This window comes from Haemaphysalis longicornis, unplaced genomic scaffold (genome assembly GCF_048455015.1).
Source record: "Haemaphysalis longicornis isolate Haplotype H1 unplaced genomic scaffold, Haemaphysalis longicornis Haplotype H1 scaffold_1, whole genome shotgun sequence".
In the NCBI taxonomy this organism is placed as follows: domain Eukaryota; kingdom Metazoa; phylum Arthropoda; class Arachnida; order Ixodida; family Ixodidae; genus Haemaphysalis; species Haemaphysalis longicornis.
In genome coordinates this window covers 422,552,951-422,567,178 of record NW_027526203.1, presented here as the reverse complement: position 1 = coordinate 422,567,178, position 14,228 = coordinate 422,552,951, and the positions used below count along the sequence as shown (strand labels likewise).

The following is a 14,228-nucleotide window of genomic DNA, read 5'->3' as shown; positions in this document are numbered from 1 at the left end:
TCTGTCGCATTTTTACACAGTAGAGCTTTTAAGTCACCTGTAAGGGCCCGCTCCTTTCTGTAAAACGACTAGTTTGCTTTCTGGTCTAGGGTGGCTGTTTTTCTCATGGAGGCAAAAAACAAAAAGTTCAGTGTCATCCCACTTTGTGAAGGTGGATGACCAGTGGAGCTGTTTGTGGGTTACTATACCACACACGCATGTCTTGTCGACACACTCCGATGTTGCACGCTGCCGTAACGCCATGGCAGCATGGCATTACGGCAGCGTGCAACGGGAGAGATTAAAAAAAAAAAACAAAAAAAAAACAGGGGAGTTAGCTTATAACAGCTCCGTTGTAAAATGTCATTGCATACTAGATTTTACCACTTCTATCCCCAGCTGGTCAAAACTAATTCATAGCCCTCCATCTGTAGCCCTCCATCCACAGCCTTTCATTCGTAGCCCTTCATCTGTTGCCTGTAGCTTTAACACATAAAACCCCAACTGGAGCCTTAGGTGGCTTTGTTGTTTCTTACTTTTGATGTTTGAAAATTTCTCTTTCAAGGTCTATATTTGGCAGGCACTTGCTCTTTTAAGGCTAGCCAAAATAATTAGGTAGATCTTGCTGTCCATCACTCTCACTGCATTAAAGAAAGTTTCACATCCATATAGTATACCATTTTCTTTTCACGTAAAATAAATTTCTAAGGACTTTTAAATTGGGTGTTTTGACATTACCTAGAAGCAGTGCACCTGCTGTATTGAGGTGCAGATATGAGTCATTCAGCATCATACAAACAGAAATATGTTTTCTAAGCTGTTATTGTTTTTAATAAGAATGGTTTGTTTCAAATGACATATGTCACCACATCTGCACACTCCAGTGCAGCACACAAAAAAATTTCAGGCTTTAGAGAGCTGAGAGCAAGCAAACGCTGAAGGTTTTGTGATTTTACATACTATATTCATAATGTTTTGTTTATACAGGGTGTTTCAGCGAACACTTTCAAAAACTCTTAAAAATAGGCTCTTCGAGAAAAAAAGAAACCCTCTTCAGAAGGAGATTGCTAGCTGCGGCGGACGCCAGATAGTATCAAGGGTGTGCACATTAGTTAGGTGGGTAATTAAACTCTACTAATGAACTTCTTAATTAGCGGAGTTTGGTGGTTGTTGTCAATGGTGATTTTGTAGCCCCAGAGAAGGCGATTTCATATCAGTTTTTAAAACAACGATAAAGTCGGTGTTTAAAGCCCTGTAGCGCGAGGAAACCTGCCGTTGTTTTCCGCTCAAAAACGAAACTCTGCGCTGAAGGAGCGCTGGAAGTCTTGAGCGAACGCAACGTCGGCTGGTGACGTGTTTCAATGAATGTGGCGGCCAATTCGAAATGTAAGTGCAATTTTCCCTAGCTAGCTGGGAAGCCTCAGCAGCAGCCACAGCCGCGAAAGCCCTCCTCGCCCAGCAAACAAACCTTTCCTTTGTCTGATGCGCTTTCTAACACGCAGCGATTATAAACGAACAGCAAATAAACCTAACAAAAAAAAAAGGAACGGATGGTGACGTTTCACATCTTGCACGTCAGGTAGCCGCGTCAGATGTGGTTGAGACAATAAAAAAAGAAAAGTAAAACTGTCGCCATCGCCCACTAGGACTCCCGAAACGGGTGACCGTGTTGTGGGCAATGGCTAGCCTCTTTCTTGCGCCTACCAACGAAACAAAAGATAACGCTAGCCGTGGTATAAGGTGAGCGTTGATCATTGAAAAAATACAAGAGGCGATGGAGTTGATATCAGCTGATTCCCTAGCGTGGGGAATCACCAGAGCCTTTTTGAATTGGGCGACACAGTCACTGCAACACGTCATCAGCGGATGTTGCGTTTGCACTAGACTTCTGGCACACCATGTGCGCTGCATTTCGGTTTCATGGGGGAAAAATACTTGATTTTTGCGGGCTGCAGGGCTCTACAGAGTGCATTTTTCTTTGCTTTAAAAACTGGTCCGTTATCGTCGTCTCCGTGGCTACAAACTCGCCATTGGCAATAACCGCCAAACTTCGCTAATTAAAAAGTTAATTAGAGAGTTTTAGTTAATTAACTATGTAATTCGCATGTTTCTCATAACTGCTGACGTCCGCTGAACCTGATAGCTTGTTCCTTAAGAGAATTCCTATTTTTCTTGAAAAGCCTACCTTCAGGAATTTTTGAAAGTGTTCACTGAAACACCCTGTATATAGGCATATGCTAGTTACCTTGGCATAGTTACAGAGGGTTTACATCATTGTGTTGATGTTATATATACATATGTATTAATTAATCTGTGGTACTCTAGCTGTTTTGTTGCCTTTAATGGTATAGATAACTGTTCTCATTTCTCTGGTACCTTGTAAATACAATTGACGTGTGTGATATTCATCTGAAATGTTTTTTTCTTTTTGTGCACCTTTTACAAGATGGAAAAGGTGTTAATTCCTCTTAACTGAATCATTCTTAACCACATTTGTCTTACTGTATGTCTGCTGTAGATAGAACGAAAATTCACATCTCTCATGTGGGTTAGGGAAATACATGTGCATATTTAAAACATGTGATTCGCATTTGCAAAATTTGCTATAAGCGTTGAAGTTTAAAGGTGTGAAGAAGTTCACCACCTGATCCACTTACGGGATCAAGATTATCTCATAATGAATTCAAGTCAACGCAGCAGTCGACTTTTTGGGGTTTAATGCATGGTGTCATATCTGGCAGAGATGCAGTAAATCATCTCGTAGATTCACATCAAGAGCATTCATATAGTGTTCGAGAAATTTGGAGGTTGGAAGACGTAAGACAGCAGAAATTTGGCACAAGTAGAGGCATGTCCTAACATCCTAATGGCATTACAGAGGTTGTGATGAGCATGACTTTCACTACACAAGCCATGCGATCACTGCACATATAGTGATAGCATGGCTTTTAAAAAAGAAAGGGGGTTAACGAACCCAAAGCAAGTGAGAAAGGAACAGCTTTCTTATGGCATAGAGTGACGGCACTTTAAATAAACATTTCATTTCATTAAAACTGCAATGGGGCAATGTCTCATTTCAGGGCAAAGGAGACACTTCTGCTGGCTGCAAGTGTGGAGTGAACGGAGTGAAGTGCCACCCCAAGTGCAATTACTGCCACTGAGCTGCCTGAAAGAGACCATGAAGAAAGCATACAGGCTTGTTTTATTTGAAAGAGTGAGCCTCCGATCAAGCCCACTCGAACTCCATTCCGGCCCCGATGGAGAGTGTTTTTTTGCCACAGAAAGATCAAAAATATTGAAAAGCTTTCAAATTTTCTACTGCACAATGTCAGCAGTGTTTTCATTGGTTAAGTACCAGAAACAGAGTGCTTTGTGTGTTACTACATGCAAGCATTCAAGTAATGTGATCAAACTGAACCAGAGGCACCACTACATTTACACAATCATGTGTATTGGGGGTAGCATTTATCAATGGCTGCCAATCGCACAAACTAGTCCCTGTGGCGTCGCAAGGGCATTGCGGAGAAGTGGCTGGTGAGCTGCCACGGTTTCATTTATTTTTCATATTAACTTGCTGAACTGTTATCAGTTTGCATTAAAATTGGCTCATTATCTATTTGGGTTAAAATTGGGTTGTGTCTTAAAATTGGCTTGATCGTTGTTCTCACTTGGCAGATTTTTTAATAAATGACACTTGGATTTTGTCTTTTTTGTCCCCTTAAAGCATGTATTGAGTGCTGTTGGAAACATGGAAAAAGGCATTGCATGTTATATTAGTATACAAAAAGAATGTAGTTGTTTGTTTGCTTGTCAGTTTGTTAAAAGACAAGGAGTTTCAATTGGGGTAGTCCTTGTGGTACAGCCTACTCGCGGGTTGCAAATTGCGGAAACTATGCGGAATTCAAGTTATGAACGGGTGTACCCTTGCACAAGTTGCACCCTTGCAGCATCAAGAAAGGTTTCAAATTATTACCAGAAAACCTTCTATGCTTTTACTCGCATGCTGAGTTGCAGTGTTTTGAAGGAAATTTGTAATGTTGAGCGACTTTTAACGACACTTAAATTCACATTGCTCTCTTGTAAACGGAGCACTGAACAGATGCATCATGCATGTTAAAAAACACAGTACTGGTGATTTCATTCAGTGATACCTTTGGCTTCCGGACGTGTGTGCCTTAAGTTTAAGAGCCAAAGTATTGTTTATTATGTCACGTTGTTTCCTACAGGCATGGCAATTTTGCATGCGTGTAGCTGCGTACCTTGTTCTATTTATTGTTGCCCTTTTGCAAAGAGTGAATGGTGAATGTTTTTCGAGGATTATTCTAGTCAGTGGTGAAACTACAGATTACTGTGTGTTATGTTCATGAAAACAATAAAGTGTTATTGGTTGCCTTTAGAAAATGCTGTGATAATATTTCCACATTGGTCGAATTCTATGCGTATGCTATGCCTCCAGGTGTGGGCTTACTAAATGTAGGTTTTTTTTTTTAGTTAGTTCTAGTTCCAGCTTACTATTTTTAGTTTCAGCTAATTCAGTTGCATTAGAGGTATTTTTACTTTGATTGCAAAAAATGTTTGTTGCTGGCTGCCTTGGACTCACTGAGTTTATTTCTTGAGCAGCCACTTCCCCTCCACGAGACTAGTTTAATGGCCTTTAATGGGTCCTCTTTTTTTCGCGCCACGTGCGGGGGAAAGCTTACAAGTGGTGCCTGGCACCTAGAAAGGTTCATCTTATAAAAATCATAGAAAAATAGAAAGGTTCATCTTATAAAAATCGTAGAAAAATGCATAGCAATGGTCATTGTCTCAAAAAAAAAAGAAAGGGAACTAGGGGGATTCGACCCTAGGACTTGTGTTCAGGAGCGCGAGGCGGCTTTTTTTTTTTTTTTAACAATAACTTTATTTACAAATATATACAGAGCCGTAGGCAGTGATTACAGTGTTTTCCGAGCACATCAGAACATGGCTTCACTTAAACATAAAAAGGAGGCAATCGGCTGTCATGCGAGGAGAGGTTCAGAATACTTTGCCAAGTAAGTGTAAGCCAATCGAGGAGTATTGCCCGCAAAGCCACAGAGCGTTTGTGAAACTTAATTAAGCAAGAGAGATTGCCTACAGGGCTACTGTGTCATTGCACTGAGTTTGAAGTGAACGGGATAGAAGGAAGGGAGAAATTAGAGCTCTTGGGTAAAGCCATTTCTTGGTATAACTGGGCTCCGGCGTTACCCGGAGCTAGCCCTCAAGTTGCGTCTCATCTCCTCTGCTGTTGTGACTTGAAATCCATGAGAGCTCGCGTTCCCCGGGCCAGTGCGTCGCGTAGCGCGGAGTCTGCCTCAGCCCAGAACCGACAGGTCTTGCTCTTTCTTTCACTATTGCATGATTCGGAAGAAAGCCAGCTAGTGGAATCTAAGAACTGAAAGAAAAAGAAAAGCTGGACGAAACTGTTTGAATCAAACATGGGGCAGTTCTGGATGGTAGTCGAATGCTTTACCATCTTGGATATACGCGTTTATATCTTTATTCACTTCCTTAAAGCAAGGCCACAGCAAAAATTTGTCATGGTGGATGGTCCCAACAGAAAATGTCACCGATAAGGCAATAGATCCCAGTGGTTGAGGCGCAGTACTGCAGTACTGCTGGCTTTATGGCCAAGAACTAGTTATAGGGATAAGAGCAGCATCTGTGTGCTACCGTGGCAGTTTCCAGCATCATCTTCCTCTGCTGGTCAGACGATGATGATTACAGATGGTGGTTCGATGATGATAAATAGAAATGAGCTCCAGAGCAGTTGACAGTGGCAGCTGGCATTGAAGCGACTGGTGAAGCAGGCATCGACAGTGGGCTTACACTTGCGGCATTACCCAAAGAGAACTGTGATGATCACCTTATCAACAAGTCAAGAATCAGGAAATCCAGTGAACAAAACATGGAAACCAATTTAAAGGGTCGCTGGAATAGTATTCAGTACACTTCGCACAAATTGCCCTTCAAACGAGGTGTTAGCTGTGCTTGCAGGTTTCGCATGCTGCTCAATCATAATGGCACTCAGCACACCATGTGCACAACTTAGAACCAACAGGTCGTGGAAAATTAACGCTCCTGTGATTTATCACATTTGACAAACGAGCCATTACTCTCCTGCCATGTTTTTTTCTGCAAGTGTTGAAGAACGCAATGTAAAAAAAAAACGTGTTCCCGGTGACAAGTGTGCTTAAAGAGGGGTTAAAAATGTCAGAGATGACTTGTACTTTTGCTGGACATGAGGCAAATGGACTGGTGTAAGAAAGCAGACATCAAGAACCCTTTTTTTTTCTGGAACCTTGCAGATCATGCTAAACAGAATTTTGCACAAGGGAAATGGTGACATGAACGAATTCTTTGTGGATTGCCCTGATGTGTACACAAGACATTTTTGTATTTGGAAGGAGGCAGCTAGTAGATTCGAAAGCATAACTGAGTAAAAAATAGCACAATCCAGAGAGGAGAAGTCAGCCGTTAAAAAAGTCAACAGTCAAAAGCAGCAATCCATTCATAGTGCTTTTTGACAGGAGTGTGATGCTCCATTGGTTGGGCATAAAAAAATGTATGTAGTGTTTGATACCCCTGAAAGTGGATGGATGGCCAGTGTGAAACTGAAAGAAAGGAAGCGAAATTAAGCAATATAGATATATTGTAAGGGTACCAAAGCATCCGAGGAACGTTGCACGAAACCTGGGGAAAATTGGCCTTACAAGAAATTACTAAAAATAAATTAGAAATGACAGCTGCTGCTACTCCAAAAGTAATACTGAAGATAAGTTAGCAGGATAAGTTAAAAGGGAAGGGGATAAGTTGAAATAAGGGCAGTAATGTAATGGCAAATGGCTGTGTTCGTAGCGGTTGTAATGCAAAGCATTTCTAATTGCTTTCAAAACATTCCAATTGCTATGCCACACAGAAACCATGCAGCGATGTAGTCGGCACCAGTGTCTGGTTTATCAAGGGCAATAGCAGGTGTGGTGGTAGGGGTATATATGTTTACGTGTTTTCCAAAGGTAAGGAATGAATCGCGGGGACACGGCCTGTAGTTGAGTGGGAGGTGGGGAGGGGATTAGGCAGAGTAGATGATCTCGAAATAAGAACGAATGAGTGATTATAAGCTTCACTACATAAGCATGGTGACTTAGCCTAACTGGGTGGGGGAGGGCAACAAGCAAAGTTGAATACCTTCGCATCAGCAGGGAGACACCGGTGGCAAGAGCCAAGTCCGAGAAGGAGTTGAAAAGTTGCCTGGCTGAAGGTGCGGGGGGCTAGAGCCAGCTTTAGAGAGAAGTACTGTGGGTGGTCTTGTCGTCATTCCATTCAGTCCTCGGTCCACGGTCCCTACAGCCGGCCTGGTTGATCAGTCGCAACTGCTTTTTCAGGTTCCGATTCGTGGGCGAGAATGGTCCACCCAGGCTTGGACTGTTGCATTTTAAGCGGGCAATGGGGGTAATGTAGAGAAAGCCATTTACATTGCAGAAGAGTGGAAATGTCTCTGCAGAAGGGGCACCCATGGGGGAGGGGCGAGGATCGTGATGGAGAAGGGTGCGGTTAATGCTTGTAGTAGTGGCCACAGCACATCCTGGTGTGGCGTGAGGGAAAAGTCGGGTGGCGGCCTGGCGGGAATGCTGATTGGTAGGGCCAGGCATGGAAGTCCATATAACAAGGTTCTAACAGTGTGGGATTAGCGCCAGCGTTCTCTGTGGTTCAGTACGGGAGCTCCAGGGCCAATGCTAGAGTGTGTTCCTTACCCTATGCCTTACCCGGAGTACCATCCACCTTTGATGATGATGATGCAGTGGTGCCTTTCCCTTTGAAGAGGGCGGTGTGGCGCCCTCTTGAGGTAGCGACGGAAAGCAGATTGGAGGTCAAGGTTAGCGCGGTGCGTCGTGGTTGTTGCCTTCGGTGTGAGCGCGTTGTTTTTCGACGCTCGAAGAGAAGGTAGCTTTCCGTCTGTCTCACCTAGTCGTTTTTTTTTTTTTTTTAATCTTGTACTTCCCGACGACTGCAACTGCATCAGCATGCAATTGCCAGGGGAACAATTCATTCCGGGAGGCTTTCTTGCCGTTACCAACGGCTGGACGGACTTGGCCCGGTCGACTACGCATAATACCCTAGCTAAGTTAACCACGGTTAAGCGAACCACGGTTAGACAAAACCGCAGTTTGCTGCGTTACACGGCAGACGAACCTGCAGTTACCACGCTAACCATGGTTAATGCAAACTCACAAACTCAGCCATCGCCTCCTGTATTTTTACAATGCCAAACGCATTGCGCGCTTCCCAATGGGAGTGACTGGTACGCCTGCAGTGCCTAGATTTCGCAAGGTGGGGCCCCGAGCTGAACCGGGATCACGCAACCATAACTAATTTCGAGAGTGGCTTGTGCCTGGTTGCCAAGGAAACCTTTGGTTGAGATCATCGAAGGGGAGGGGGGTGGGGGGAAGGGGGGGGCGCCCCCGCCAGCGTCAGAAAACTCAGGCTCGCGGCGGAGCACGTTTTGCCAACGTTGCCGCTTTCACCACGCGTCGCGCCGGGATGAACCGGTCACGTGACTAAAGCGCTGGGAAGGCTACAGATTGGGGGAGAGTGGCCGGAGTAGAAGGAGAGGGCTTGGTTGGTCGGTCCGGGCTGATGCGTTTGGCATTGTAAAAATACAGGAGGCGATGACTCAGCTTGGCCACCTCAGTTCAGTCACGCTAATCGCAGTTCCCGCAGCTGCAGTGCTCAAAATCGCGCAAGTCAGTTCGGACGCAAGTGGCGGCGCATCAGCGGAGGCGAAAAAAAAAAAAAAAAATCACCTGGCGTTCCGAGGAGACGAAGGTTCTCAAATAGCGGGCGCCCCATGCCCCCAAGAGGCGCTGGCGTTCTTTGCGTTGTTCTCGCAAGCAGCGCGACTGCCCGTCAGCAGCGGCTTGTTTCCCGATCCACCCGATTAACTACGACAAAAGCCGTGCTAAATTTCTAAATTCCGCGCGTCGTCCGCCAAAAAAATGGATAAACCAGGCAATCATGAAGCGTTTTCAGCACTCGGAAACGATCGGCGCGCACGTCGGCCGTGCCTGTGAACACGCCGGCGCGCCTGCCCGCACGGAACTGCAAGCGGCACGAACCGGCCCAGTCCACGGCAGCAACAGCTTATCGCCGCTCTTCAAAATCAATCTGATCGCGGAAAAGAACTTCCACATGCGAGAAAGTTCATGTTAGCGCGGTGAAAAATTGTGCTATGGATTGTAATTCGCAGCTGTAGAGAGAGCGCCGGTCAAATATCCACCGTGATGCTAAGCCTAAAGTTCCCAACACCGAGCAGACCTGAGCAAGCCAAGCCGGTTGCGAGCAGTTGGGGAAGCCCCTATCCTCGCCGCGCGCGAGTGCGTTGCGTTTGGGACTGAAGCGACTGCTTTAACGATATTTCATTTTGTCTACACTGCTTCTCTTTTGTTTTTTCTCGTTAAGCTAAAAGTGTGGTAATTTATTTTTGTTACGCTCACAACCAAGTGACCGCGGTCACCACAATCAGAATTTCGTGTGTAACAGACAAAACCACAGTTTGTGATAACCGCGGTTAAAGTTTCGTAACACGGTTAAACTTAACTGCGGTTACTTCCGCTTCCCATTTTCGGACTGGCGTCTCACAGCGCTAATCCAGGCTTCTCGGCGTTGCCTGTCGCGCGTAGCTGATGGGAAGCGAAAAGCGAAAAAAACGCTCCTTCTTGTCACCCTTGGCCCGAGAGGTGCACTCGTAGGCACCACACGAAAGCGCCATTGCATTCAAACGACACAAAAGCGGCACGTTGCCGACGATGCATGGGCCTCAGCCGAGTATCGGTGGACGCTGCAGACCATGGAGGGAAAAAAAGCTTAGGAGAGGCCCCCAGCTATCCCCGCGCATTGGCAAAAGTGTGGAGGAAGTCACGTGTTTTCGGCGGCCATTGGAAGTCGCGTTAGCAACGGCGTCCTAGCAACAGCCCGCCCGCCGTTCGCCAGTCATGGAGGAAAGGCAGCGCCTGCCTTGTCGTCCGATTGCGAAGATTGCTGCTTCGCTTTGCTGCGCTGTGGTCTTGCGGAACTCGAAAAGGATGCTGCGAGTTGCGACAGCTGCGCCGATGTGAATATGTCATTTAATTTCTACTTGCAAGTGCACCTTGTACCGCGTCAAGCTTTTGCTCCGGTCGCGATCACGACGCGCCTATTGAAGTGCAGATATCGTGAACGCGCCGTCCCGTCGTACGCGCGGACACCCGTCAGGTAGATTTTCGGGAAGTGATACACGGTGTGCACTACGTAGGCGACTTGCAACCGAACGATTCGCAACTCAATTTTTTGGTTATCGCCGCTGCAATATATAGTTTGCTAGGCCGGCAATGCGCGGCAGCGCCTTTGCAACTGTTACAAGGTAGATTCCCAGTTGATATAATTCCATCGTCCTATTACATTAGTAGGTGTCCGTCTGTTGACTGGAAGAGTGCTGGATCTGGAATCTGGATCTTTTTGTGGTCTCGCTCTGGATTTCGCTTTTCAACGCTTCATACTGCGAGGTTAGTGTATGCACGTTTTCAACTGATATCACCTTGAATTTATTGACACTGAGACAAGTTGAAACTTGGCGAAAAAAAGTTTATTGACGCCACCCACCCTCTCATTTTTTTTTGTACTCAATAAAACGTTTTGCCTCCTCCTCCTGCTCCTCCTCCTCCTCCTTCGCAAAAAATTCTATCGAAGGCACGCGAACAACGCTAAAAACATTCCACAATTTTTTAGCGTGAAATATGCATGAAGTACTGCTTACCTATATATATAGAACGGCCGTTTAATTGACTAGTCATCTCTGGGATTGCCAGTGAAACTGCAACGCAAACTTGGGCACTTTCCAGTCCGGTAGCCGCACGGCGTTCGCCCACTGTTTGCGGCGTTCTCCATCGCTTGGGAACCTATAAACGCGGCGATTGCAAACAAAGGATGAATGCACACCAATGTACATCAATACTTGTCAGCGGAATGATGCACTAACCGGTGGAAAGTGACGCCCAATTCCTTGGGTACCGATCGCGACTTGCAGCCTGGCACCGAGCATTGCGGCATTGTTAGAGCGAGCCGCTCCGCAAACCTGCTGCGGCCACACTGAAGACGTGTAACAGTGTAACCGTGCGTTTAGGTTCACGGTCACGCGCTGCAAAACGGCCTTCTGCCTGCCTATCAGCTGATTTCCGCCGGCTCGGCGCTGGCAGATGCAGACGACAAGAGAGGCGATACAGGACGGAGGAGGCGGAGAAGGTGCACCGAGAGAGAGAGGCAAAAAGAGTCCGCCAATGGCATGGAGGGCCAATGGTCCGCCATTCGACTTACAGAAATGGCGTTTCCGGCTGCGCTGGGTGTGACGTCAGGGCCTCTCCTAAGCTTTTCTTTCCTCCATGCTGCAGACGGATGGTGCAGTGGCCCTCTAAACAGTTTCTCGCGTATCATCACCGCTAGGGCGTCGCGCATGCGCAGTGGCGTCTTGAAAAAGGCGGATTATGGCCAGACATCCACATCACGGCCACGTTCCGCATGGGGTGAAGGAGGAGTGGGTCAAAGAGGGAGAGTCGATGGCAGGAAGCCATTGAATAGAGTGTTCTGTGTTTTCAGAGGGAGGTAAGAAGGGGATAAGGAAAAAAGCAGGTGCAATGGTCTACCCTTGTAGGGTATGGACACGTCAGTGGAGCGTAACTTCGAGCCTACATGTCGTGGAGTCAAATTCAACCCGAACACAACTCCGACCAGGCACTAGGGGTAGGGGACCCAGGTGAAAATGACATTTTTTCTAGCTGGAATACTTAACCAGAAGTTTCTTCTCGGAAGTAGGCAGAATTTCTAGCTAGAAATTCAGTTTCTTGCTCATGTCTAGCTGGATTGAGGTTTTGTTCCGGCTGGCAGCTGTTACTTCCATCTAGCGTTTGTCAGTCCAGCCGGAAGAAAAAAAAATCTGCAAGTTGGAAATAATCGTCTCTAGCTAGACTAAGAATTTCTCTAGTTGGAATCTGTCGATTCCAGCTAGAATCTGTAAATCTAGTCAGAAATTAAGCTGGAAATTATTATTTCTTGCTAAAAATGCTCTTTCCATTTTCACGGGGGTCGACAAATCATTGCTGAGGATATCGAAGGTCTGAGATTGTACCAGGTGCTTCCATCAGGTGCTTCCTCTACCAGGTGCTTCCATCCACGGCAGTTATGAATTGTCGAAATCTGTTTTATGCCGCCGCATTTCCTCCTTTCGTCCCTCAATCGGGTCGGGCCTTCTGCGAGCGTTGTGCGATAGCTGAAGGCTTAGAGCCGTCAGCGGTAAGCGGCGTGTGACCACCCCGCAGATATCGCCCGACGAGCTGTTCGGCTCGGAAAACGCCGGAAGCGGGACCACAAAGGTAGGCAAAGGCAGGCTTTGGACGAATGGTATAATTATTATAGCTAAACCAAAGGTTATAACTAAGTGAAACCAAGACTTAAACAGGCTAAGCCAATTCTTTCGCTTTGCATGTGGTTAGCTGAGCTAAACCGCAGCGATTTACTTTTTATCTCATGCACGTACCTATTATTTATTAGTCTAGCTTTAAATTTGGATATGATATGAGGCCCCGCGGGGCCTCCCGAAATTTGGTACACATAAAGAGAATTTATTAAAAACTAGTTACAGCTAGGACCCGCTGTAGTTACCTACTACACGGGTCGACAGAGCACAGAATTTACGCAATGTGCCACAGAGGAAAGGAAGTGAAGATCACACAAGTTCACAAAACAACTAGTACACCGCACCGAAGGTCCTTTACAATAATGTCCGTGGCACGAGACTCAGACACCATAGTTCACGCGTGGGAGTGAACATAAAAACCACAACAGTTCACACACATCCGTTCTATGTCCGTACAGAGATGCATGCTCAGCCAGGCTGCCTAAACTGCGCCTTGGCCTCAAACATACAACTCCTTTCAGCAAGCAAGTTTCACCTTATTAATAAGGCACGACACACCATTGCACGGTGTTATTGGCAACCTTGATGAAGCGAGTAGACCAACGCACGAGGAAAGATTCTTCACCCAGCGCCACCAGCTCATGCTGCAGATGCTCTATGGCCATTTTCCGAACACGCCACAACAGGGGATACATGGCACGCTGTGGTCGTGCCTGCAAGGCGGCTACACCTCGCTGGCGCCACACAACAAAGGCACCCACACACAGCAGAAAGCTGACAAATGGGTCTTTCGATTTCGTGTGGGCTCCCAGCCTAAGCTCAAACATTCTGCTGAGTAAAACCCAGAATGTGGCGGCCACACGACACTCAAAAAGAGCATGCTCTAGCGTCTCAGTGCGTCCGCATTGCGGGCACCGGGAGCGAACCACACCAAATGCTGCAAGGCGGTCACACGTCGGCAGGGCCCTCCAGCCCCGCAGCCACCCGAAATCACGAACGTCTGCAGGAAGCACCGCTGACGTTAACAGTTGCCAGCGAGCGCCGCGAGACTTCTCTTTTTGCCGATCATTCAGTTGCCCAATAGCCAATTTCTCGCATATATCAGTCGCAGATGAGGCTCTAATATCCAAATCTGGGTTGGCCGACTGAAAGCCTCTAAGTGTTTTAGCAACGTACCTATAGAAAGCTGGCGGCTGCACGGCTGTAGGTCCGGTAATGGGCTCATCATAAAACAACAAGCGAGCAGTACCCAAGAAGTAGCGAAGCAGAGCCTGCCTCGGGTACTCATCATCATCTACTAGTTCCCACACACCGCGTAACGCTAGAACACTTGACATCGTGTTCAGGCATGGCAAGCTAAAACCTCCCATGCTGCGGGGCAGACGCAGCAAAGCGCGCGCAACTGACTCGGTCTTGCTAGCCCAGAAAAATGATCCGAATTTTGTGGCCAGCCGACGGGTTATGTCACGAGGTGGCCGAGCTACCCTCGCCACGTAAAAGAACGCCGCTGACACGCACGACTTGATGATATAGCTCCTCTCAGAGAGAGACAGCTTGAAAGTCGACGCTATGCTTATACGTTTGTCAGCCGTGTCTAACAAACCCTTCCACGTCTCACGAGAAACTTCTCCAGAGCCGTGGAAGACTATACCTAGCACCCGGACTTTCCTCACCCACTGTACGTCTCCAGCAAGGTCACTGGCAAGCGACCCAAATCGTAGTGCTCTGCTTTTGCCCTTATTCAGCCGGGATCCAGACAGCTCACCATACTGCAAAAAAAGCCGTG

The 14,228-nt window shown here is 46.8% G+C and overlaps 1 protein-coding gene across 1 annotated transcript in view; it reads left to right on the top strand.

The window, feature by feature from the left end:
* Positions 1-4,380, top strand: part of LOC144155651 (uncharacterized) — a 45,181-nt gene extending 40,801 nt beyond the window's left edge. Inside the window, exon 15 of the mRNA XM_077687230.1 lies at positions 3,060-4,380. Coding sequence (XP_077543356.1) covers positions 3,060-3,140 — 81 coding nt within the window. The 3' untranslated portion in view covers positions 3,141-4,380. The remainder of the gene's footprint in view (positions 1-3,059) is intronic.
* Positions 4,381-14,228: the final 9,848 nt, after the last annotated feature.